The following is a 23,049-nucleotide window of genomic DNA, read 5'->3' on the forward strand; positions in this document are numbered from 1 at the left end:
CTCTCCTGTTTCCTTGTTCTACCCACTCTCTGGGGTATATGAATAATGAACTGATTAAAACACTCAACAGAAGGGAAGAGAAGGAGATAAGGTGAAAGAAGAAAAGTTTATGTTTAGTCTAAACCTCTGGGGTTATGATTTCATCAGGGGAGGGCTTGTTTATAAACATATATATAAATAATCGCACTTCAAGACCATGTGAATACTTGCAGTGATACAGGGTAAATACCATTGGAATGATAAAGCCAAGGGACTACAGGATCTCAGAGAAGGCAAATCTCTAAAGAAAGGCTTTTGAGCTGGGTACTGAGCACAGGTGAAAGCAGAATCTGAGGGGTGGTGGAAACGGTCATGAAATAGCGCCGGGCACTATTCTAATGCTTTCTATCACCTAATTCAGTTGGGCCTTCCTGTAGATGGAGTTATTATTCTTATAATTATTATCACACTCATTTCCCAAATGTGGGAACTTGGGCCTAGAAGAGTTAGGAAATTTACCCAAAGTCAAGCACCTAGTAAGTGGTAAAGCAGGGATTGAAACCTGGGTAGTTCTGGCTTTAGCCCAGTGAAGGATGACGTGAAGCTACCACCCACATGGAGACAGAGCGGAGGGTGTTCTAGGACAAGGTCATGCCTTGAGCAAAGAGCTTATCTATGGGAAGGGCAAGATGGATTTAAGGAGTGACTATAAGCCCAGTTTGGCTAGTAACTTGGGGACACAGGAGTCTGCCCATGTGGAAGAGTAGCCATCTACGTGGACTGATTTTTAAGGAACGTCAGGAGGCACCGTAACCAGGTCTTATCCCAACCTTACTATAGGTGCCTGAAGCTACTGCGTTCTCTTGGGTTGCATTTCCTTTCATTGTCACAGGTCTTTCACGCAGCCCGACCCCGTCGGTGGTGGTGCTGTGTTCCCTGTGCGCCCCACTAACACACAGCAGAGTTCTGCTGTGCCAGACACCGCCCTCACATCCTGCCCCCACGTCCTGCCCCCACTGCCCAGTCACACTGCTTACCCTCTCCAAGCCTCAGTGTCCTGCCAGTGCCTCCCTCAGTGGGTTGACATAAGGGTTAATGAGGTAATAGATTAAAAAAATTTTTTTTAATTTATTTATTATTTGACAGAGAAAGAGAGAGCACACAAGTAGGCAGAGTGGCAGGCAGGAGAAGGCAAAGCAGGCTCCCCACCGGGCAGAGAGCCCAATGCGGGGCTCGACCTCAGGATCCTGGGATCATGACCTGAGTCAAAGGCAGATGCTTAAATGAGTGAGCCACTCAGGTGTCCCTATTTTTAAAATATTTTTAAAGAGTACCTGACCCGGGCGCCTGGGTGGCTCAGTTGGTTAAGCGACTGCCTTCGGCTCAGGTCATGATCCTGGAGTCCCGGGATCGAGTCCCACATCGGGCTCCCTGCTCGGCGGGGAGTCTGCTGCTCCCTCTGACCCTCCCCCCTCTCATGTGCTCTCTCTCTCCATTCTTGCTCTCTCAAATAAATAAGTAAATAAAATCTTAAAAAAAAAAAAAAAGAATACCTGACACATAGTAAGATATACAGAGGCCTGGGGTCCCTAGGATTGCAGAAAGGATTTACTAGAGAAGGAGGTGGAAAAAGAGGAATAAAGGCAGGTTTTATTTATCTCACAGAGTTTGGCCCAAGTCCTGTAGCTAAAGATAACTTAACTTTGCTGATTTTAGATTCTGTAACCGCCCCACCCCACCCCTGCCCCCGGAAGATTATTTTGGAGGGTGTTGTTAGGTTTGATCACGTGGCATTTAAAATGCCACAAGACATCTGATATCTTGCCTAGAAGATAATAAGAGCTGGACAGTGCTGTTAAAATCCCATCACCCAGAAACACCACAGGGGGGAAAAAATTCTATGTAAGCACTACTAGCACTGCCTAAAAAAGGAGGGGAAAAATCTGAAAAATTATATTTTAAGCATCATGTGTTTTATACAGTAAAATGAACAATCGCTTGGATTTCTCTGTAAGGGATTTGATCTGCTGAAGAATTTCTTCCTCCTGTGGTATGTAAAATCCATTCTTAAAATGAATTAACTTCAGCTGAGGTTTCCTATAACTGAGGCAATTCTGAAAAATCAAGAGTCCATGCTCCTTGGTAATAGTGTTGACAAGCACTTTTAAGAACCCCTAAAATAGTAAGAATGACTCAAGACCTAGTGACTTTCAATGAAGCTTGGTGTGTTCTGTTAAGTAATAGTGCCAAGCATAAGAGATGGAATGTTATTATTCACTCCAGATGGAGATGTTCTTTTATTTTCATTTGTCTGTGTAGTTACACTGCATCTGTCCACAAAGAATTTAAAGTGACTCACATGAAAATAATAATAAAAAATAAAGCAGGAGATCAGGACAAAGAAGAGGAGACTAGAATAACGTCGACCCTATAGGTTAAAGCAGTGCTGGAATTTGGATTCATATTTAGCGCTCTGTGTTTCCGAAAAAAGGTGGAGGAATCGTGATCTGTGATGTATTTCTCCGTACGGGAGAAGAGGAGGCTATGGCTTCCACAGGGAAGAGCTGTCTTCCACAATTTGAAGACTTTATAAGATAGATACCTCATGAATTAATGAGTAACCCATGACAATACTTTTATGGTAAATGTAGTTCTCAATTTTTTGTGGCTTTTTCTGGGGCTAACATTAAATGAAGACCCTAGTACTAAAATGTGGGGAAGAGATTTTATAGCCTTCTGCAGGCTATACTCGGGGGTCATTCAAGAATAGCGTCAGACATCCTGCGGCGGAAGGCTGCGATCTTCTCTCTGAAGGGGGTCCAATAAAGAGCAGACTGTCACAAGTTCCATTTCTTCCCCGGGACCTGAAGTACTGGTCCTACTGACAGGAAGACCCACACAGGAACTTCTCAGGCTGGTGAGAGGGTGTTAGATTTTCAGCTGTGAAAGTTAGGAATCCTGAGCGGTGGTCTTGTCTCCGCCTTCCTGAAGACTTCAGCACACTCTTACAATTTAAGTCGATAGTACCGCATGAGGCTAATTTTTATTGTTTTTTCACATTCATACAGCGCCTGTTTATTGAGCCTCTACTGTGAGCTAGTTACCTTCTTTTATATGTCTCTACATACAGGCATATTTTTAGTTTCTTTCTACAGATGCCCCTTCTGCTCTTTGATTTGTTCATATGTATGTTTTTATTCATGTTTTAAAGCATAAAAACTACAGGAGCTTATCGTTTCAAGTCCAGTAATTCAGGGGCACAGTAAGAAAAAGTTAAAATCTTCCCTTCATTGTTACCAGTGTGATGTGGCTCCTTCCACACTTTGCTCTCAAATGACTTTCTTAACTGTTTAGATAGTGTGTCTAAAACTTAAATGTGTGAGATTGGTGGGGTTTTTTTTAATGGACATGTATTTATTATGCTGGCAGGTAGAAGAAATTGTCCCTTAACTATAATCGATTTTCTATAGTGTTCTTGTTTGTTTTGTCTTGAGGGAAGGGAGCAAGGCATTGTTACCTCTCTCGAATAACTTAGAAACTATAGCCCCCATCTTGAGCAGAGCCTTTCCTGTTCTGAACAGGACCAAACCCGATGGGATGCGATAAGCTTGTACTTTTCTGATGATGTCGACCTCCCCTCTGATGTCAACTTTTATGTGTATGTGTATTACAAATGTAGATATGTTCATTAATTTTGAAGCTGGCTACAGTATCACATCTGAATACATTCTGCACACCCTTCTTGAAATTTAATGCTTATGTACCCTCTCATTGATCTTCTGTTGAACAGAGAAGTAATCTCTTTTATAGTGTTACTTACTGTGCATTGAGTGTATAGAGTCCTAGGAACAGCATGATCCTAAAGTTGCAAAAAGAAAGATTTAGAAAATCTGATTACATAGTTACACTTCTATGCCTAAGACAATACTTGGGGATGATAAGTGTGAAACAAGATGGGTCACCGTTGAAAAAATAGAACTACTTTTGGAAAAGCTTAAATAGCACTGGTATTTGAAACATTTCTAGATGGCCAAGACTTGCCAACAATCTCTGAAATACTACATGCAAAGAGTCTTTCCCTTGTGTAAGTTGTTAGGCATTGCTAGTCCTTACCCAAGAAAACCAGATTACATGCACATACTTTCCCAAAATGTGACCCTTAACACCGGAAGACCAGGAATTATACATATGTGTTATGTGTCCATAAATGGAACATTGTTGCAAGGGGTGTCTAAGAAAGCAAGCTTGAGTGTTCTCATTTTCCATATGGGGAAATCGATGGAAAGTGGGAACCTGGGGGGTGGGTGGAATTCCAAGGTAGAGCGGCCAACTACTAGAAAAGTGAAAGGCAAGTGCCGTGCTCGGAGACGACTTTTTGCCAGCCTCAATGAAGCAGTGTGAGGGTGAACATCCTTTCCTGGAAACTTAAAGCAACCTGAAAGAAGAGGCAGCGGCTTCATCGCATCCAGTTGGTTAATCCCCTCTCTGTCAATCATTGGCGTACGATCTGAATAGACTATAAATTCACATTTCTGGAGCCACATGGTCAAAATAGCACTTTATATTCAGTGTGAAATTCTTAAAATGAAACCCAGCTGGCAGATGGGAAGGATTCTGGGGGTTGGGGGAAATGGGGAGGGGAATATTGGGTGTGCAAGGGGTGCATGATTTTCCAGAGAGCTTTTTTTTAATGCTTTGTGCAGATATAGGAATATTTTTAAACATTATGATACAGCGCAAATGAATTTCTTAAACCTGAACCGTAAGAGCCTAATTTATAATATTTCATAAGAATCTAAAACCATTAAGATAGTTATGCAAGCAATTCCAAATTCTTGCCTGCAAGAATACAATGATTTGCTCATTTAGGGAACTCTCTTCAGTTTTTCCATGAGTGCTAGTTCGGAAATTGCATCTTTCAGTGCTTTAAATAAGTCTTTGGCTTAATAACCAATTTTTAAAGAGAGAAAGAGCGAGAACAGCTAGTCTAGTTCACTTTTATCTCAGTCTCCTGTTCAGAACTTCTGCCCGTTATACTGTTCATGCTGTTCCATTTCCTTCTCTTTCCTCAGGTCGAAATGGGAAGTATCCTATGTCTTTGTGCCTCACAGGGTCAGTGGTCACAACAGAACCAGGCAAACTCCACTCCAGAACACAGTGCTCTTGGTTACTGATCCAAGCCTTGGATCCAGTGCCCGTAGGGCATTCCAGACGTCCCCACAGTTTATCACATCAGCTTGCCCCTTCTGATAGCACCGAAAAGCACTTCAACCTGTGACCAGGTTACTACAAACTGGGTGTCTGTGACTTCATATGAAGAAGTCAGGATTCAAATATTTCAGCAGCTGTGAGAGATTTCAGCTCGCCCGAATGTTTTATGAAAACCGTGTGCTGCATTTAACTTGCTAAGAAGTGCACAGGTTATGCGTGTTGGATGTCTGGATGAGAAGCTGGAGTCAAGTAGGCAAGAATTTATTTCTCCTCTCCTTTTTTTCTCTAGAGCCACATCTTTCTGTCATGAACTCACACCTAAATTTACAAACCCTGTTCGAGGGCTTTGAAGCCTAGATCCTCTTATGCTAAACGATAAAGACAGGGTATCAGGTAATTCGTTCACTAAAAATAAATTTGTGGCACACAGAGGTAAATACCATTTACATACATCCTTTTATTTTATTATTGACACTTCTGGTTAAAAATAGCCTGAGCCATCATTTGTCAGGTCTTGGCATTATATGATTCTTATTGGTAGCATTGCCATCTTACTCATGGGTATGCAATAAAGGTATAAAGAAACAGATAATAACTTCAGGGTAGAATAAGAGTGTTCTTCAGAGCACTCACATTGCTTGTTCCCTAGAGAGCTGTAAGCGCAGGGAAATAGAAATCCAGGGCATCGGCTAAGAAAAGTACTTTATAATTCTGTTTGCATTTCTGAGTCTAGAAAATAGGAGTAAGTTCTACTTAGAAAATATTTTACAGATCCATTCAAAATAACGTAATGTTTATTTTGTTAAAAGATACTGTATTTGACAACAAAGTATCCAGTTTTAACCATAATGTGAGCTCAGAGATGGGAAGGAGTGGTACTTGAGACTGCAGGGGTGTGGGTATCAATATGGATTTGAGTGTTTTCTTTATTTATACTCTACTTTCTTTCACAAAAGGATTTGAGGTGATAGACACTAGTATTGATTCTGACAGCGGACATGATTTTATGTAACACTCTCAACTTCCGACTGAAGTAGGTGTTAATGACATCCCCCTGAGAAGGCTTTCGATTCAGACAGACTAAAAAGTGGGATTTGAGACTGTTAGAAGCCCCCTTATCTGACCTGATCTGAACCGGTAGTTGAACAGTTAATAAAGAAAGAGTTGGCCAGTGTCTTGTCTTTAAAAACATAAAGTAAACGTATACCCTAAATAATTAAAACATACAGATGGTACTAATCTTCTGATATTGGGCCAGTGCCTTTTCTCTGAGTACATGGCCACTAATGAGAGTTCTGTATCCTATTTTTTTGCACAAAATACAGCCATTATCAATGATTTTCAGTTCCCATTTCTTTAAAAAAGAACCATAAGATAAAATAAAGTAAGATGGTAAGTTAAAGACACGTGGGAAGCAATTCACAGCAATAGTTCTTGATGGTTGTCTCCCCTAAATCTGATTCGACAGCAGTTTGTTTTTGGTGAGTTCTTTGAACACATTCCACTTAGTTTTTCATAGAAACAGAAATTCTCTTCTCAACTTCCTATTTCATCCGCTAATGCCATATTGAGTTAAATGACTTGATACAGTAACAAATACGGTTGCCTCAACGAGAATTGTGAAAGAGCCCAGCAGCAGAGGCAAGCAGACGTGCCAGGGAGTGGTGCCCCAGTGTGAGCATCAGGTGAGCGGCCAGCTTCATCTGGGGCTGTGCCCACAGGGCGTGGGCATTCGTTGTGGAGACAACGTCCATCATTATCTTGAACCCAGGCAATGAAGAGTCGGTTAAGCCTAGGTGATTAAGTCGAGGTTAATTGAAGGAGCCTTTATTGTAACTGTATGAAATTTTGTTTTGAAACCAGCTAAAGATTTGTCCTTACCTGCAACTGCTTGATATTTAATTCACATCATGCCCTCAGTCCGTCTTTTGGATCAGCTCTATGGCAAATGTTATGATTGCCGTGGGGCCTTCTAATTTTTCACGGCCCTTATTCCATCTGACTTCACTTAGTCACTGATGCACCTACATGATACCTGTCGGTCTCTTCCAAGTAAGCTCCGTGGGGCCTGGGACGTCTGTTCAACTTTGTGTCCCCGGGGCCTAAAACAGTGAATGCGTAGTCAGTGGTAGGAAGAGGGAAAGGTGGCTGTTGATTTGGTGCCTTTCTTTTAGCCCAATTGAATGTTTTGATTTGTCCCCACGAAGATCGATTGATTTCTACTTTGAGCAAGAAGGGAGGACAGAGAGTTGTACCCTGACATAGCTCCTGGTCTACTTTCTTAATCCGGTTCCTAAATCTCCTCCTGATTCCAGGGAGGGAGCCTGATGGTTCGTGCTGATAAACCATAGATTGAAGCATTGGCGGGGCCTTTGTTCTTTGACGTTGCCTTAAAAGATCAGTTCAGAGCAGTTTCTCAACCTCGGCATTATTGACATCTCAGGCTAGACAGTTCTTTGTTGGGGGTGGGGAGGGCAGGGGCAGGGGAGCTGTCCTGTGCCTTGTAGGGTGTTGGGCAGCATCCCTGACCATTACCCACAAGACACCTGCAGCAAACACCGTGCCCCCTGTCCCCCATTGTGACAACCAGCAATACCTCCAGACATTGCCAAATGTCCCCTGAGGGGTATGGTCACCTTTCCCCTCCACTGAGAACTAACGCTGTGGACCTAGTCCTGGCTTGACGACTAGGGCGGGAGGCCACGCTAACAGTGCTGTGCTAAATCCAGTCAGTGGCTTTTGGAACCTTCACTCTTGGTGTTTTCTTTATGTCTGATTGTAATGTTCTCCAGACTTGTCTTTCACGGGCTTTATTCTAAGTTCTGCTAGTCCTGTGTGGGTTTTTTTGGCTAAAATTCCTCAGGACGGATTACCACTCAGCTTTGCTTTCCTCAGACTGCCTGCAAGCCTCTTTCCAAGCTCATATTTCTCAGTTGCCAGGATATTAGGCTCCTGGCCGTATTGCCAGTAGGAAAAGAAATTCTCTCCCTGTGACTAACAACATGGCAGTTTGTTCGAAGGCCATTTGTTACCTGTTCCCCTTGCTCAGATGTGTTATTGAGGCGGCTGTCACTTTTTTCTGCCTTTTCCCCTGTCTCTCCACGCCTTCCTGTTTTTCCTTTTCCTCCCGGTGTTTCCATGGTGGCTCCTCACTGGAGCCAGAGGACAAACTGCTGACAGGAACATCCCTTGAATATCTCTGCATCTGGACAGGGCCATTGGCACCCTCCATTGGCGGCTCAGCAATGCGTGGCTTGCCATATTTGTCTCCTGTTTAAGGCCCAAGAATTTGAATCTGCCCCAACATCTAAATGTTGTCGTTGTTAGGACAGAGTGCTGCCATAGTACCACAAGGCCAGCATTAAACATGTTTATTTGGGTTCCATATATTAATATTTTGATTTGTTACTACCACTGTTGCCTTCTCCACACTTCCCAGCTGCAAGACTGAGATAGGGGATATATAGTCTATTACAAAAGCCGAATAAGCTAGACTATATAAACTATTTTTAACAGACACTTGTGTTTTTAACAAGCTTTAAACCATTGTTGCAACTCATTTTTTTCCTAATATTTTGTTAAGTCAAAGAATCCCTTGAGTTGACCAACTCATAGTGGTTTCGTGAAGGGTACCAATACTGAATGAGCCGGAAGAAGAGTTAGTCCTGTCAAAATCAAAGCATGCTCTTCTGGTTGTCTGATCAGGTCACAACTTAATATTATGTGTATTCGTGGCACAGTACCTTATATAACAGAAAAAAGCTAAATATGAGATACAGCCAGAAAACAATTGCAAGATATACAATATTGTTTTAAGAAAACTCAAAATATGAAATAGTATTGTGATTGTCATTCATGTGTCAGCTGACATCAAGTTTCCTCAAATGTTTTAGTGAAGTAAGTCTTTGGAGGATGAAAGCTGATCACTGTGAGGCAAATGTTGGATTTGAAAACTACCAGGCTCGGGGTCTTCTTGCCCTCATGCCATTTTGCAGAATCACAGGCTGTGGTGAAAACCGGTGCAGTTCCATAACACAAAAGCATGTATTCTCAGCCCGGGAAGGTCCTCAGAGCCCATCGACCAATCCCAAGCTAAGCATTTAGCAAGGCGGAAGAGGAATAGTCTAAGTGTGTTGATCCTTTTCAGTGACTGAGGTAGACACAACTGTTGGTAATTGATGGGGTTTTTTCCCCAATACCTCTTAACCTCAAAAAGTATGGAATTCCTATCCTCAGCTCGCACTTTACAATACCAAGATAATCTACCCACTCTCCCACCCAGCCAGCCATTTCAGTATGCACAGTTAATGAGTGTTAACTTTAAAAAGATAACCTTAAAAGAATCAATTTCATGGTGAATGCATCTAGTTAAGCAAGCCATTTAAACAACATTTTACTCGTGTGTAGCAGACCATTTTATAAGTTACTGATAGCTTTACAAGCCTGTGTTTCAGACAAGCTAATTGGTTGTCTCTGATGTGTTTAGGGCTTTCACTCATTAACTCGCCTTCCTGTCTAGTACATACTTGACTAGCTCTCATACATATAGGTAGAACTGTTTAAACAGCCATATTCTATTGCCAGGAAGAAGTTTTTCATAGATAAGTTTCTTCCTACTTACAGTGTTTGCTTTTCTGAAATAAAGGTAAATCATAACCAAGTATTATTGTAAACATGGAAGGTGCAGAATCGAGTATAACACCGGAAAAGTGTTGGTATCAAAAGCGAATGCCCTTTTGAAGGAGTGGAATAGAATTGATTACAGAAGGAAAGAGAGGAGGGCAAAAGAAAATGATATGCTGTCGAAACCTGGCTGCCTGTGTAATTAATGACTATGTTATAGGTGTTATTGAAAAGTCTGAGGCCTGCACCTGCATGCAAAGACAAGTGTACTGATGCTTCTCTTTTTGCATATGTCAATGCTTTCCATTCTCTGAGATAAGAATTAGATGCTTTGTTTGGACACAGATTAAAGGAATAGCTCAAAACATATGTGTCCTTTGGGTCTTGAGATTTCTGGAGTGGGTCTATTTTCCATGAGGGGTTACTTACTTTTCTGTTTGCAAAACAATTCATTGCAGCTGCCTGTAGGCATATGTATAATAGAGTTTAAACCAATTAGACCTAAGGTTTTGAAACTGTTCATGAAATCCCACCTCCTGCATGAAACCTTGGCCTGCTTAATTAAAAGGAGTGGCAACTTCTCTCCAATGTTCAGTTTCCTTCCTTTACTAACATTTTAATCTGAGAAGAAATACTAAGTACATACTTTGTTGCCCTTTTCATTATAGTTTCAGCTGTTTACATTTGTTTCAAAATAATTAGTATCCTCCTAATGTCTGGTATTGTACTGGGTACATCAGAGAGTACAAAAGAATTTTTTTCATTGTCTATGCCTTCTAGGAACTGAGGTCTCTTACACATGAAAAAATTAAGATTATCCAAATCTCTAAATTTCCTCAAGTGAAATGAGGATATCCTCATAAATCTGAGTGAAAAGAGTTCACCCCAGACTTGTGACAATGCTTCATTCCCATTGAGTCTTGATATCCTAACTCAGTAATTTATACGATGATTATTTATAAAGCCTGTTTGAAGGAGAAAGTAGTGGTTCATATAACTGAATTCATAATAGCCAAAAAGTGGAAACAGCCCAAATATCCAGCAGCTGATGAACATGAATGAACAAAATGTGGTATGTCCATACAATGGAATATCATTCGGCCATAAAAAGAAGTCACACAAAACTTTATGCTAAGTGAGAGAAACCAGACACTAAAGGCCATGCATTATATAATTCCATTTATATGAAATGTCCAGAATAGGCAAATCCTTAAAGAGTCAGAAAGTAAATTAGTGAGTGCCAAGGGCTTGAGGAAAGGGCAAATGGGGAGTGACTGCTAATGGGTGGGGAGTTTCTTTTTCGAGTGGTGAAAATGTCCTGAAGTTTGATAGCCGTGATGATTGCAGGTGTCCATGAATATACTAAAAATCACTAACTTGTATTCTTTTAAAAGGGTGAATTTTACAGTCTGCAAATTATAGCTCAATAAATGAAAAATAATATCTGTAGAGCCGAATAAAAAGATGTTAAAGTGTGTGCTAAGGAAATGCAAAATCCAAGCAAGTGGTAAAGGAATTTCTTTAGAATCTTAGGAGGGGGTGTCTGCTGCTGAAAGTAGACCCATGAAATAGGTAACGATAACTTACATCCAGGAGCAAACAATCCCCTTTGAAGGCCAGAGGTTCTTCTTGTTGTGGCAACTATTTTTATAAAGAGCCTAACTTGACAGTGAGTGACCCCAAAAATTTTGCCCTGGACATCTGTAGCTCCAGTCACATTTCAGTCTAAAAACTCTTTGTGTAAAGCAGCTCACGTTCAATGAGGTGAGAACCATGCGTGGAATGATAACACATTTCGCTTGGGATGGAAAGTTGTTTCCTTAATGGGAAAATCTTTTTAACCCTAGAAAATTTAACATTAAGAGTATAAGAATGATAAAGTAACAAATCTACAATATTAATACTTTTGTTTCAAGTATATATGTTACATTTAGGTCAACCTGGTACATTCACTTTGTTTAAGATGTATAAATTATTTCAGAATTGGCTTCCTATATAGAAAGGTAGGAGGGGCATGTGGGTGGCTCAGTCAGTGAAGCGCCTAACTCTTGGTTTCAGCTCAGGTCCTGATCCCATGGGTCATGAGATCAAGCCCCACGTGGAGCTCCACACCCGGCAGGGAGGCTGCTTGAAGATTCTCTCCCTCTTCCCCTACCCCCACTCTGACACTCTGTCTCTCTCTAAAATAAATAAATCTTTAAAAAAAAAAAAAAGTATGAGAATTTAGTTAAGCTTGTAAATAGTATTAGAAAGTACCAGAGCTTGAGAGGTGCCTGGGTGGCACAGTCAGTTGAGTGTTGGACCCTTGGTTTCAGTTCAGGTCATGATCTCAGGGCTGTGAGATCAAGCCCATACCAGGCTCCATGCTCGGCACAGAATCTGCTTGAGATTCTCTCTCTCCTTCTCCTTCTGCCCCTCCCGCTCCTGTGCACACACGTTCTCTCTCTCTCTCAAATAAATAAATCTTAAAAAAAAAAAAATACCTGAGCTTGAGAGTCGTTGAATTTATAAATTTAATTGAAGAAATGCTTAAAGAGTTCTTGCTGGTGAAAAAAGATTTCTTAACTACTTGAGGATATTTTGATTATTACAGTGTAAATGCTGAAAAAGAAGATTGAATATATTAAATTTATAAATGGAGTTTTGAAATGTTTACAAGTAGTTAATTAAAGTTTATAAAAGGACCTAAACCAAATCCAACTTCCTGAATGTGTTGTTAAAACTTACCAGATATATAGACAGAATGGTAAGATTTTTAAATTGAATATAAGAGCTTCAGGAAAAACTGGGTTTTAGACGTTGTATATTTAGTAAATTGTACGTTCCTCTTTAAAACTGCAAAGTAACAATAACTAGTATTGCTCTGCACTAAGCCATCCTTGAGGACACCAAAAGCTTGAAACAGACAGGTCATGGACCCTATGCCTTGGCTAGTTCTTGCTGCCGTTAGGAAGTATCCACATAAAAGAAACCCAGGCTGAACACAGAGGGGTAAAAATACGGCTTTATGACCCCTCTGCCTGCTAGACTACAATCCAAAGCGTCTGAAATTATCAGTGGAGCCTGGCCAGGTTGGAAAGGCCAACTTCTCTGGCCCCCTAAAGTATGAGTGGGGACGAGCTGGTCTAGCAAGTGAGGCCAGCCCCCCAGGCCCTTCCCGGGTACTGATTGTACCCCTGCTGGACAAAGCAGGAAGCTGCAAACGCATTAGCCAGGGATTGGCAAATGTTTGTAAAGGTCCAGACAGTAAATATTCTAGGCTTTGTGGAACATACTGTCCCTGTGGCAGTTACTCAACTTTGCCGTTGTAGCATGAAAGCAGCCTTCGACAAGTCAGTAAGCATGGCTATGTTCCAATAAAACTTTATTTGCTTGGGTGCTGGGAGGTAACCAACGGCGACTACTGTGATTAAGGTCCTTTCTACCTTTAAAGTTTCTTCTACATAAGGCTTCCCCTTGAGATGATAGGGGGACATCAGCTGGGTCTAAAAATACGAGTATTTGTAAGCCAGTTCTTTCCACTTGTGGATGGAGGCACCTTCCGTTGGACGCAGAAGTTGGAGCAAAGGTCTGCATATGGGAAGCACTCCAGGTTCAGGAGGGCCAGGTAGACTCCCTGGAGTAGAAGAGATACTCTGCAGGAAAACTGGGTTTCTTCCATTGGCCCATGAACACAGGAAGCATCCATACCTAATTTCTGCCTCCCACAGTGCTTGTCTGATAAGCAAGCTTTTTGGCTAGGAGAATAAAACAAACCTTCTAGGCATATCAAAAAGAGAAAATAGATGTAATTTGTTCTGTAATTCTGGGTTAGCAGATTAAGCCAAAAACAGGAATGCTTTTCAGATTCTAGCTCCTACCACCAAAGCAATGGGATCATTTTATTCAGCTCTTCTGGAACACACTAACTTCCACGCAGTGGACGACAGGGTTTCGATATAATTATTGTCACAACATACAACATTCTCCACACATCAGAGATTACTGATTGGGCAAGAAGACTTCTAATAAGGGCAAGGCTCAATCACCAGTCATAACCTGGAGACATTTGTTTGGTTTTTATTTATTCCAAGGTCAGGCAGGCTGCACTTTGCTTAAGAAAGAAACGATCTTATCATAACTACACTTTTATATTACACCTAACATTCTTGAAATCAGTCATCCATTATAGATCCCAAAGTAATATTGTGGTATTGGTTAAGATCAAGGTGTTGTTTTCTGGTCCCTTTCAGTACTCAGTAAAAAGTAATCAATATCTGTTCTGTGTTGCAGTATCTTTTGGGACTATGGCAAATTGATTTTACTCGTATTATTTATTTCTGCCTTTAATGACATATTTAGTACCTTTCTAAGGATTTCAGAATCCTACAAGCCGCACAATGAAAAGGGGAACAGCTGCTGCTGCTCTCTCTAGACTAACCTTTCTTTGAACAGGCTGCCAAGAATGCACTCTGAAGAATCTTAATGACGCCCTGCCACTTTATCTCCAGACCCCATCCTGGAGCCATGGTGTGGGCAAAGTTCTCTCTGACTTTGGTGAAGGTTACCAAGTTAAGCCTGCTCCATGAGCTTCTGCAATTAAGACCACAAAACCGGAAGGCCCCTTGCCACACTCACGTGCTTGACAACCAACTCTCTAGAAAGAAGAAAGTCTTGGTTTGTTGCACTTGCAGATTTCCATGGTGTAAATAATTCAGACCCTGGCCAGTTTCGTGACTCGTAGAATTTGATATCCTTGTGCCTGGAGGTGGAAAGAGAAGGCGCACGATCAGCACGTCAATACAAATGTTTCCCCCAGCGTGACATGGGACTACAACAGGTGCATCTGCTCTAGTGATTCAAGTAAGGAGCTCAGGTGAAGAAGAGGCAAGTTCTCCCTTTTTGACAGTCATGGACAATATCCTACAAAATTTCACTCACCACTCAGGCTCTCTTAACATCATCCTATTAGTTGGAGCCCTCGAGTACATTTATCATCTAGACCATACTTCTACCGAAGAGTTCAAAACCCATATGAACCTGTCTCAAAAAACATTATTCATATAATTATTTGAAAAATACAGGCATGCAATGGACACGTTGTGGACTTAAAATGACAAGAAAGCTCCACTGGGTCAAGATAGTTATTGAGCCACTTGTCTTGCATCATGCTCTTGCCTGCCTCTCAGACCCCTCTGCCTACCAGGTCCACAACTGCAGCTCTTTTTGCTGGCTCTCTGTGCTTGGCTTGTGTTCCTCATGCAGTGTCCCTGTTGTCTAGTCTTACCTGCTGATTGATCACTGTCAGTTTGAAGGAGCTGAAGTTGTCAGCCTGATGAGACTGATTCCTTTTCCAGAGATGAAGAAAGAGCGTGCCTTTAGTTCAAAAGTTTCTTTGAACAGTCTTCTACCAAGATACTTCTTTTTCAGTTTGACCTACATCATCTTAATACTCCTCTCTCTCTTCATTTGAATCCGTTGCTTTTCTTCCAGTTGAAGTATAATCAGGGTGCTATAAATGAGTGAAAAAGCCTTTAATAAAGTGGGCAGTATTAAACCGTTTTTTATGGTCACTAAAAAGCCAGGGGTGAGGGGGCTTGCAGTCCTCTAATACAGATGATGGGGACAGTCCCCTCTTCGGGCTGTTGTCTCTGTTTTTTGTTTTACGGTTTTCTCCAATCAGAGGAACCCCACACATGGGCAGGTGGCGTGGGCCACACTCACACCACCTTCACACACTCACCGCTTTCGTCCGGGAAGTGGTGTTTGAGTGAATGAAGTTCTGGGAAGCCACCTGTCAGGACCCACATCTTCAGAGCTCCTTGTACTGATCCTCACCCTACGACAACCCACCACAACCACCCTCAAGTTAAGAGGGGTCCATCATAACCTGCTAGCTTTTTCCCCAGAGGGAATACGTGTGTTGTGGGTAGGTGGGGATCTAGAGAAGTACATGAAGAAAAGATAGCCAGCTTCTATCTCCAGTGAGAAAACAAGCTAAATTGCCCAAAACAGGGCGAGAGATACCTGCGTCAGTACCACCCCAGGTGAGGCATTTTTAGTTACAGCAATGACTGGTTGGGGCTAATGGCATCGAGGTCACTAGGACTAGGGGTGACATATTCTAAGATACACAGCACAGTCCCATGCAGTAAAGAATTGTCCCACCCCCGGCCCCCTTTTTAATGTCTTACAACACATTCATGTGGGTCAAAGCACTGTTTGTAAGTATCTGAGCTTAGAACTTAACCCTGTGTCACATAAAAACACTAAGTCATCCCTTTTGGACTGTTCTCTCCCCTGTTCCCCAGAGTGTTTAAAGGAAAATGAGGCCAACTCTGGGCACACACTACTTACATGCTTTAATAACAAAAATAGGAAAAGCAAACAGTTATTGTTATAAATACAATGAGATTTGCAGGCTTTTAAAAGGGAAGACCTATTATTACAGTTCAGAAACTATTTATGTGACTTCCAGAAATTTAGTCACAATAGGTTTGCAAGAATTAAAATGGAATTTTTGCTTGTGAAGTGAGGGCAAGGTAGGGAAATCAGTATCATTACATAACCCCATTAGATGTCCTGCAAGTTGGAAGGGATTATTATTTCTCTACTCAAACATCAAGGACATCTCCTACCCGATTTCACAGCTGCTACAAACGGGAGCAGCAAAGCGATGGTGCCGAGTTGTCTCTGTTCTGTTAGGACTCTACAGTAACTGTGATGTGGGAATCAATGGAATGCAGTCATGCACGTCATCCCACAGTCACCCCACGGTGAATGAAGGAGGGTTCTGATGACAGCCAAAATAGGTTGGCTGCTTATGGCGGCTTTGTTTTCCTATCTCTAGGGTGGACACATGGCCACTAAGCAATGCCCACTCTCTTAGGCTAACCCGAAAATAGCCAGCTGACTACAGGTTGCCAGGCAGCTGGATTCTGATGCCGTTGCCCCAAGTGCCTTCTCTAGAAGCCAGTATGAAGCAGTCCCCTCCTCCTCTTTCCTGCAGCTTCCAATGAAGCATAATATTTAAGCAGCTGATTAAGTATTCAAAGCATACGATTTATGTTGGTCAACCTTAAACACCTTATTCTTTAAAAGTATACATCAACATTATGAAAGAACAACAACAACAAAAAAGACATGGTGGACAAGTCAAAAGTGACTATAATTTGTATCTTAGTAATCCAGAGGAGGTGAAATTTGAAGTTCACGTTAATACGAGAAAACTAAATGACGGTGCGCCTGAGCGGCACAGTCAGTTAGGTCTCCAGCTCCTGGTTTCGGCTCAGGTCTGGTCTCAGGGTCGTGGGATTGAGCCGCATGTGGGGCTCCACACTAGGCGCTGTCTACTTGAGATTCTCTCTCTCCTCTTCACCCCACAATTTCTCGTGTGCGCACACGTTTTCTCTCTCTCTCTCTCTCAAATAAGTAAATAAATATATATTAAAGAAAACTAAATGAAAATGTTAACCTAACTGGGAAAGTTCAAGTCAGAGCGTGAGGTCTCCATCTTCCCCTGTCTTGTATTATCTGCTTTGTTTTTAGAAACCTGAAACTCTGGGTAATGAAAACTCTATGTTCCGGCAGCAAAAAGTCACTCACTGTGCTTGAAACTCACTGAAATGCCAGACTAGTTTTACAATTGATATTATAAAAGAAGGGTGGTGTGGAATCATTCAGATACCAGTTGGGGGAGTATGGTAGGGTAAGTGAGATACCCACTTAGGTTACAGATCGGAAAATCTCAGGTTACACAGCCATGTTTGTCAGCTTAACACCATTAGGCTCCTTTATCTGGTGACCACCCTGTAATGGAACCTTCCATTTCCTCCTCATGTTTCATACTCAGCAGGAACAACTTCAGAAACTACCTTCAGACATCTTTATTATCTTCCAAGTGTGCCTACGTGATAATCTATATTTTTAGTTGCCTAGAAACCAACCTAATAGGTACTTAAAACCTTACTGGTTTTCTGTGTCTGGTCCGTATTGCAAAATATCACAGATTCTGTTCTGTGGTTGCTTAAATCTAACACTGTTTGCAAATTAGCTGTTAATATGCCACCAGGATCAATTCTATGAATTTTCAAGCGAACCGTTTGAAGGAATTTTGTTAGTAATGTGCACTTACTGTGTTGGTCTTTTTCTTTATTCTAATATTGAATTTTTTGCCACCAGTCATCTTCTCAGTTATCAGCAAGACTTAAAATGATGTGAGGCTATGAAATGGGGCAAGGGTACAACTTCCTTCACGTACCAGATGTCGGATGTTCGGTGCCGTCCCCTCTTGATGGGAGGCGTTATTGATCAAATACCGGATTCTACTGTAGTGCATTCTGAAGCCCCACTTTGTGGGAGAAGCAAGGAGCCTGACATCTCTGATTTTATACTCTTCAGAGCAGCCAGCTCGTCCTCCAAGCCGTAGCCTTAAACAGGGTCCCCAACTGTCCCCGCTGCCAATTCTTCCCTCCCCCTACTGGCTGCGGGCCGCTGGCCTCCCTTGGTGGGGCAGAGCTGGTGTAGTGCTGGTTGTTGTGCAAGCAAATTTCAGATTCTCTTAGAAGTGAGTTTTCAGTGCTCTGAAGAAAAGAAACTAAAAGAAGGGAGTTTACGTTTTCCATAAGGGAAGATCCTAACAACATGATTTATAAAATACCTCGGGCAAACACTGTTCTGAAGTTGTATACCCGTTTTCTGATCTGAAATGAGATTTTCATTACTTTTCAGAATCAAAATTAATGAGAGTCCTTCCATTTTCACAGGCTTTTTTTTTTAAGTAGTAGTATTTATTACTAATTTGCAGACATTTACAGAAGGACTTTGGAGACACACTTGAACTGTAGAATGTTAGCATAATTGTGGTTCCTAAATTAGCATAAAACCTTAGTATTTCTTACGTATATTTTCTTGCTCACATGAAAAAAATGTCATATTTTAATGCCACTTTTGGATGATGTACCTCTGCTATGTTCTGGTCCTTGCAATGATAGAGGCAAGATGAAACCACATTTGGGAGTGGCATATGGTTGAGACACATTTTTTTCTAGGTCTCGAGTATTGACTAAGGTAAGACCCTGGAATTTGCCTTGGCACATGGGATTTGATGAAATCTGTTGGCCAAGAATGTCTTTGAACAATGATTCTTCTGGTGTTGCTACTCACTGTATTTCATGTTAGTAAAACCTCACTGGACTATACAAGGAGTGTTCAGTTCTTGTGTGATGTAGTGTGGGCAGGACCGTAGCTTTACCAGCTTTGTGTTTTATCATACCCTTTGAGAGATCATCAATACTTCTGGAAGACATAACAATTTGGTATTTCCTCACAGTCTTGAGTTGGTAATCCTGGATGTGATTAGTCAGTATCCCAGCCACTATGCTAAGAATGACTTGTGACTGGATATTAATCAAACAGGTTTTTAAGATAGCAAATTCTCGGGTGTTACACACAAACAATGAATCATGGAACACTACATCAAAAACTAATGAGGTAATGTATGGTGATTAACATAACACAATAAAATAAAATTAAAAAAAAAAAGATAGCAAATTCTCTACTCACATACCAGTTAAAAGGTCTTAATTTTTAACTCCCTGAAAATTCAGGACTAGGCGGGAAAAAAAGCGGGAGGCTTTATGTATGTGTGTATATGTATACCGTTAAAATATGCGCACGCACACACACACAGACACACACACACACGTACTCAGTTTCTGTCCTCTTTCCTAAAAAGTGCTTTCCCAGGTCTCAAAAATAGATACCATAAATTTAAGGGGGAAAGAGAGAAAAGATCATTTTAAATTGTAAGTATTTGTCATATATGCATTTGGTAGTCAAAGTAATTTTGAGTAAGTGATATGGTACAGATCAGTAACATAAGTTAGCAAGGGGGTATAGGGGATGCTCTGCTGGTTGTTTTGATTGGATTGAATCTCTCTGGTGTCCGTAACATACTCTACCCTGTGTGGTGATACATGTAATTTTCTTAGGCTCTATCAGACCTCCCATGCTGAGAAGTGTATGGGTGACATGGCTTGCAAGCTGGTCACTCACCCCTAAAGAAAACAGTCCTGGGTCACAACATAGAACCCACATTATGACAGTTCATAACGTTCTCCTTAAAATCCCCCCTGCTTCGTCACTTGCCAACTTTTGGAATTAGAAAGGTTCTGATATAACTAATAACATATTTATATTCTCCCCCCTTAAGGTCAAAAAATATTTTGAACTTGAACCCCTTGCACGTGGGAAACGCTGGATTCTACAGCCCTGCTCGCTGGATGACATGGAGGCACTGAAAGACAGCTTCTCTCAGCTGATCAATTTGTTAGAAGAAAAAGACCATGAAGCTGTAAGAATGTGAAATCTGGCAAAGAACACGGGTTCCCAAAGGCCTTGAACCTATCATGTTAGTTTTTCATTTTATTTTTATTTTGGTATCAAGACTTTAATGGCTTCAGTGTCTCTTTTCCTCTAGTTATCTCGGACTCTCATCTCTCTATTAAAGTGAATATTCTGTAAATCAGGTGAATTATCATCGGCATTAATGTCAACTACACACTACTGAAAGAGAATTTATTCTCTGTTTACCACTAATTATCTTCACCGCATGTCTCTTCCTTCTGTTCTAAGCAGCTCTTCTATACTCTGTGCTAAAATGGATGGAATTCGTGGCTCACAGAAATCAAATCCCTTATGAAGGGACTCAGGGAGACTCAGAACCTTGACTCATTTTCCCTGGGTTTGGGGGTGGAGCGTTATGTGACTGGGGCTCCTCATTTTATGTCTATTGTTTCCAAGATCTTTTGGGGGTTTTATTTTATTTTATCATATTTTATTCTTGAGTTTTTTTTGTATACGGGCCTTATAGATAATGAGAGAAAAATGAGCACCAAAAACTTCAATGAATCTCCTTATCAGAGAGGAACATCCTTCCAAGATAAAATTAACATGGAAGAACTTAAAGACAAGATGCATAATTTCCTTGATTCCATCTGAGGTCTCACTCCCCTCTCTTAAGAGCAAAAACTTTCTGTTTTTGAGACAAGAGAGAATTTAGGCACAATGCATGCGTGCATCACTGATGACTATTTCATCGAGTCCTCAAATATTTTTTTAGTGGAAAGATTCCCCTGCATAAAGTCAAGCTGCAACATAACAGAGGTATCTTTTTCTAAAAATCTAAATTGTCTGATTGAAAGAGAGAAGATAATTTTTAAAATAATAGATAAAAATTTTAAAAACAGCCAAAATGAAATATGGTTTATACTGACGAGGTTTAAGCTGGCATGGATTTGACAAAGAAAACAAAGAATCATCTGTATATTCATTCATTAAGTGCTAATGGAGTTTAACGGAGTCGCTGATTGTCTCCAACAAGTAATTAAAGGTCTATCAGTATTCCTATTATAAACCTCTATTTTCAGGGGTTTCACTGTGCCCTTAAAAAAATGTGCTGGGGCTGCAGCAAATCATTTTAGGGCCTAGATCCAGTCTTTGGAACTTTTTTTTTTTCATTTAATTTAAATGATAAAATTATGTAGAGATAAATGTGCAGTTTTACTAAGGTTTGGCACCACTGACCTTTTCTAAATCAAGAATAATCTATGGATATTGAAGTTTATGGATGTAATACTCTTTGGCATATTTTGTAGACTTTTGACCACTTCAAACACAAAATGGCCAAATGATAGAAAACCGCTCCTTTCACCTGAGCAATAAAAACATGTTTGTAATTTTTAGGTAGCACAGACTGGTTCTCAAATACCACAGACTCTCACTGTATTACACGGTGATGTAATACCTTGTAATTCTCCAGAAGATATATATCATTCAAATACAGCTTTTGTGGTTTAATCTTGTAGGTGGATTTTAATGAAATCATTACCTTTGAAACATCGACCACTTCTTTAAGCTCACCCCCCCCCATGGAATGGATCCAAAAAGGTGCATATTCGATCTTGTCTCCAGCATCCTTGAATATTTTTCACTGTGTAATCCGCGAGCGGCGCAAAACTTTTATTCCGACGACCAGTTACACAATCCCTGCTTTCATTTTTGTTCTGTTGCGCTCATCTTCTGTGACAAATAAATGATTATTAGGCATTGCTTTCTCGGCAAGTTCATTAAATGTAGAATGTTGTCTTTTTAAGACCTGGTGGCTGAGTGCTCCTTAGCCATCTGTTTAATGACTTCCCGTTGTGTGTGTGTGTGTGTGTGTGTGTGTGTGTTCATGTGTGCGCCAGTGATGGGCTTCTTCTCAGACCCACGACTGTCTGCAGTGTCTCAGCCGTCAGAATGAAAACATTATCAATCAGTACCCAACAACAGCTGTTTTTGACAAGTTTCTGTCTGACGCCTAATGCTTTACAACTGTCAATAAGGCTCCTTCTTTGTCTGGCAGTTCGGAGCTGGCCGTCTTGCTGCTTCCGAGCGGCATCCTATCCTTGTAACTCTAGAATTGGCTGTTTTGGAAATCCACTTGGGGGGTGGGGAGGGGCCTTGGACGGGCGAGCGTGGGTGGGTGGTGGGTGGGTGGTATGTGTGTGTATGTCTCTCCCTACTTCCGTGTAGAGTGCCACAGGTGTCTTAGTTTGCATATTCAACTATTATATAGGAAAAACAGTCTGTTATGTATTTCTTCACTTAGCTTCTTGTTATATTTATGGAAGTTACTCGTTTTTGTACCTTCTTAGCTAAAGCAGTTGCCTTTTTGTAATGGCAATTAATTTATATGACAAAACTTTGTACCTACTGTAGTTTATAGTATCGGTTGCTAATTAACTGCCATAGTGCCCTGTCTTTCTATTAAAAAAAAAAAAAAATCTGTATCTATACTTGGAGGGTAACAGATTCATGTGGACAGTTGCCAGACAAGAAGAACTTGTATTGTCCTTGATTTATATATGATTTCCACTATCTTCAAATGAAAATAAACGCTGAGTAGAATTGATGTTTTCGGACTGACTCCTTTCAGGCTTTAGCATTTGGGAGTCCCAGATTTCTGTTTACAGTTGTGTTGCCTGTTTAAGTCTTCAAAATAAGTTCTGCTGCTCTTGGGTCAAAACAAATGATTAATTCACATTTCCTTTGAAGCCATTGTGAAAACCTTAAAAGACCAAAAAAAAAAAAAAAAGTGTCTTTTCCAGTTGGTTTGTCTTCAGCAGCGATTTACTTTCTCAGGAGCTCTTCCTTCAGAATGAGTGAGCAGAGTCCCGATGTTAATGTAAAGTGTCACCTTTCAGTCAAAGCATC

General features: G+C 41.0%; 1 protein-coding gene across 7 annotated transcripts in view; it reads left to right on the forward strand.

The window, feature by feature from the left end:
* The window catches only part of ARL15 (ADP ribosylation factor like GTPase 15), a 395,108-nt gene extending 372,361 nt beyond the window's left edge, over positions 1-22,747 (forward strand). For 5 of the 7 annotated variants that reach the window (XM_027606163.2, XM_027606162.2, XM_027606165.2 and 2 more), the window contains one exon: positions 20,006-22,747. In XM_027606163.2, coding sequence (XP_027461964.1) covers positions 20,006-20,158 — 153 coding nt within the window. In that variant the 3' untranslated portion in view covers positions 20,159-22,747. The remainder of the gene's footprint in view (positions 1-20,005) is intronic. The other 2 variants (XM_027606161.2, XR_003522162.1) reach the window with 2 other exon arrangements.
* Positions 22,748-23,049: the final 302 nt, after the last annotated feature.

The sequence above is a fragment of the Zalophus californianus genome, chromosome 5 (assembly GCF_009762305.2).
Source record: "Zalophus californianus isolate mZalCal1 chromosome 5, mZalCal1.pri.v2, whole genome shotgun sequence".
Lineage (NCBI taxonomy): Eukaryota > Metazoa > Chordata > Mammalia > Carnivora > Otariidae > Zalophus > Zalophus californianus.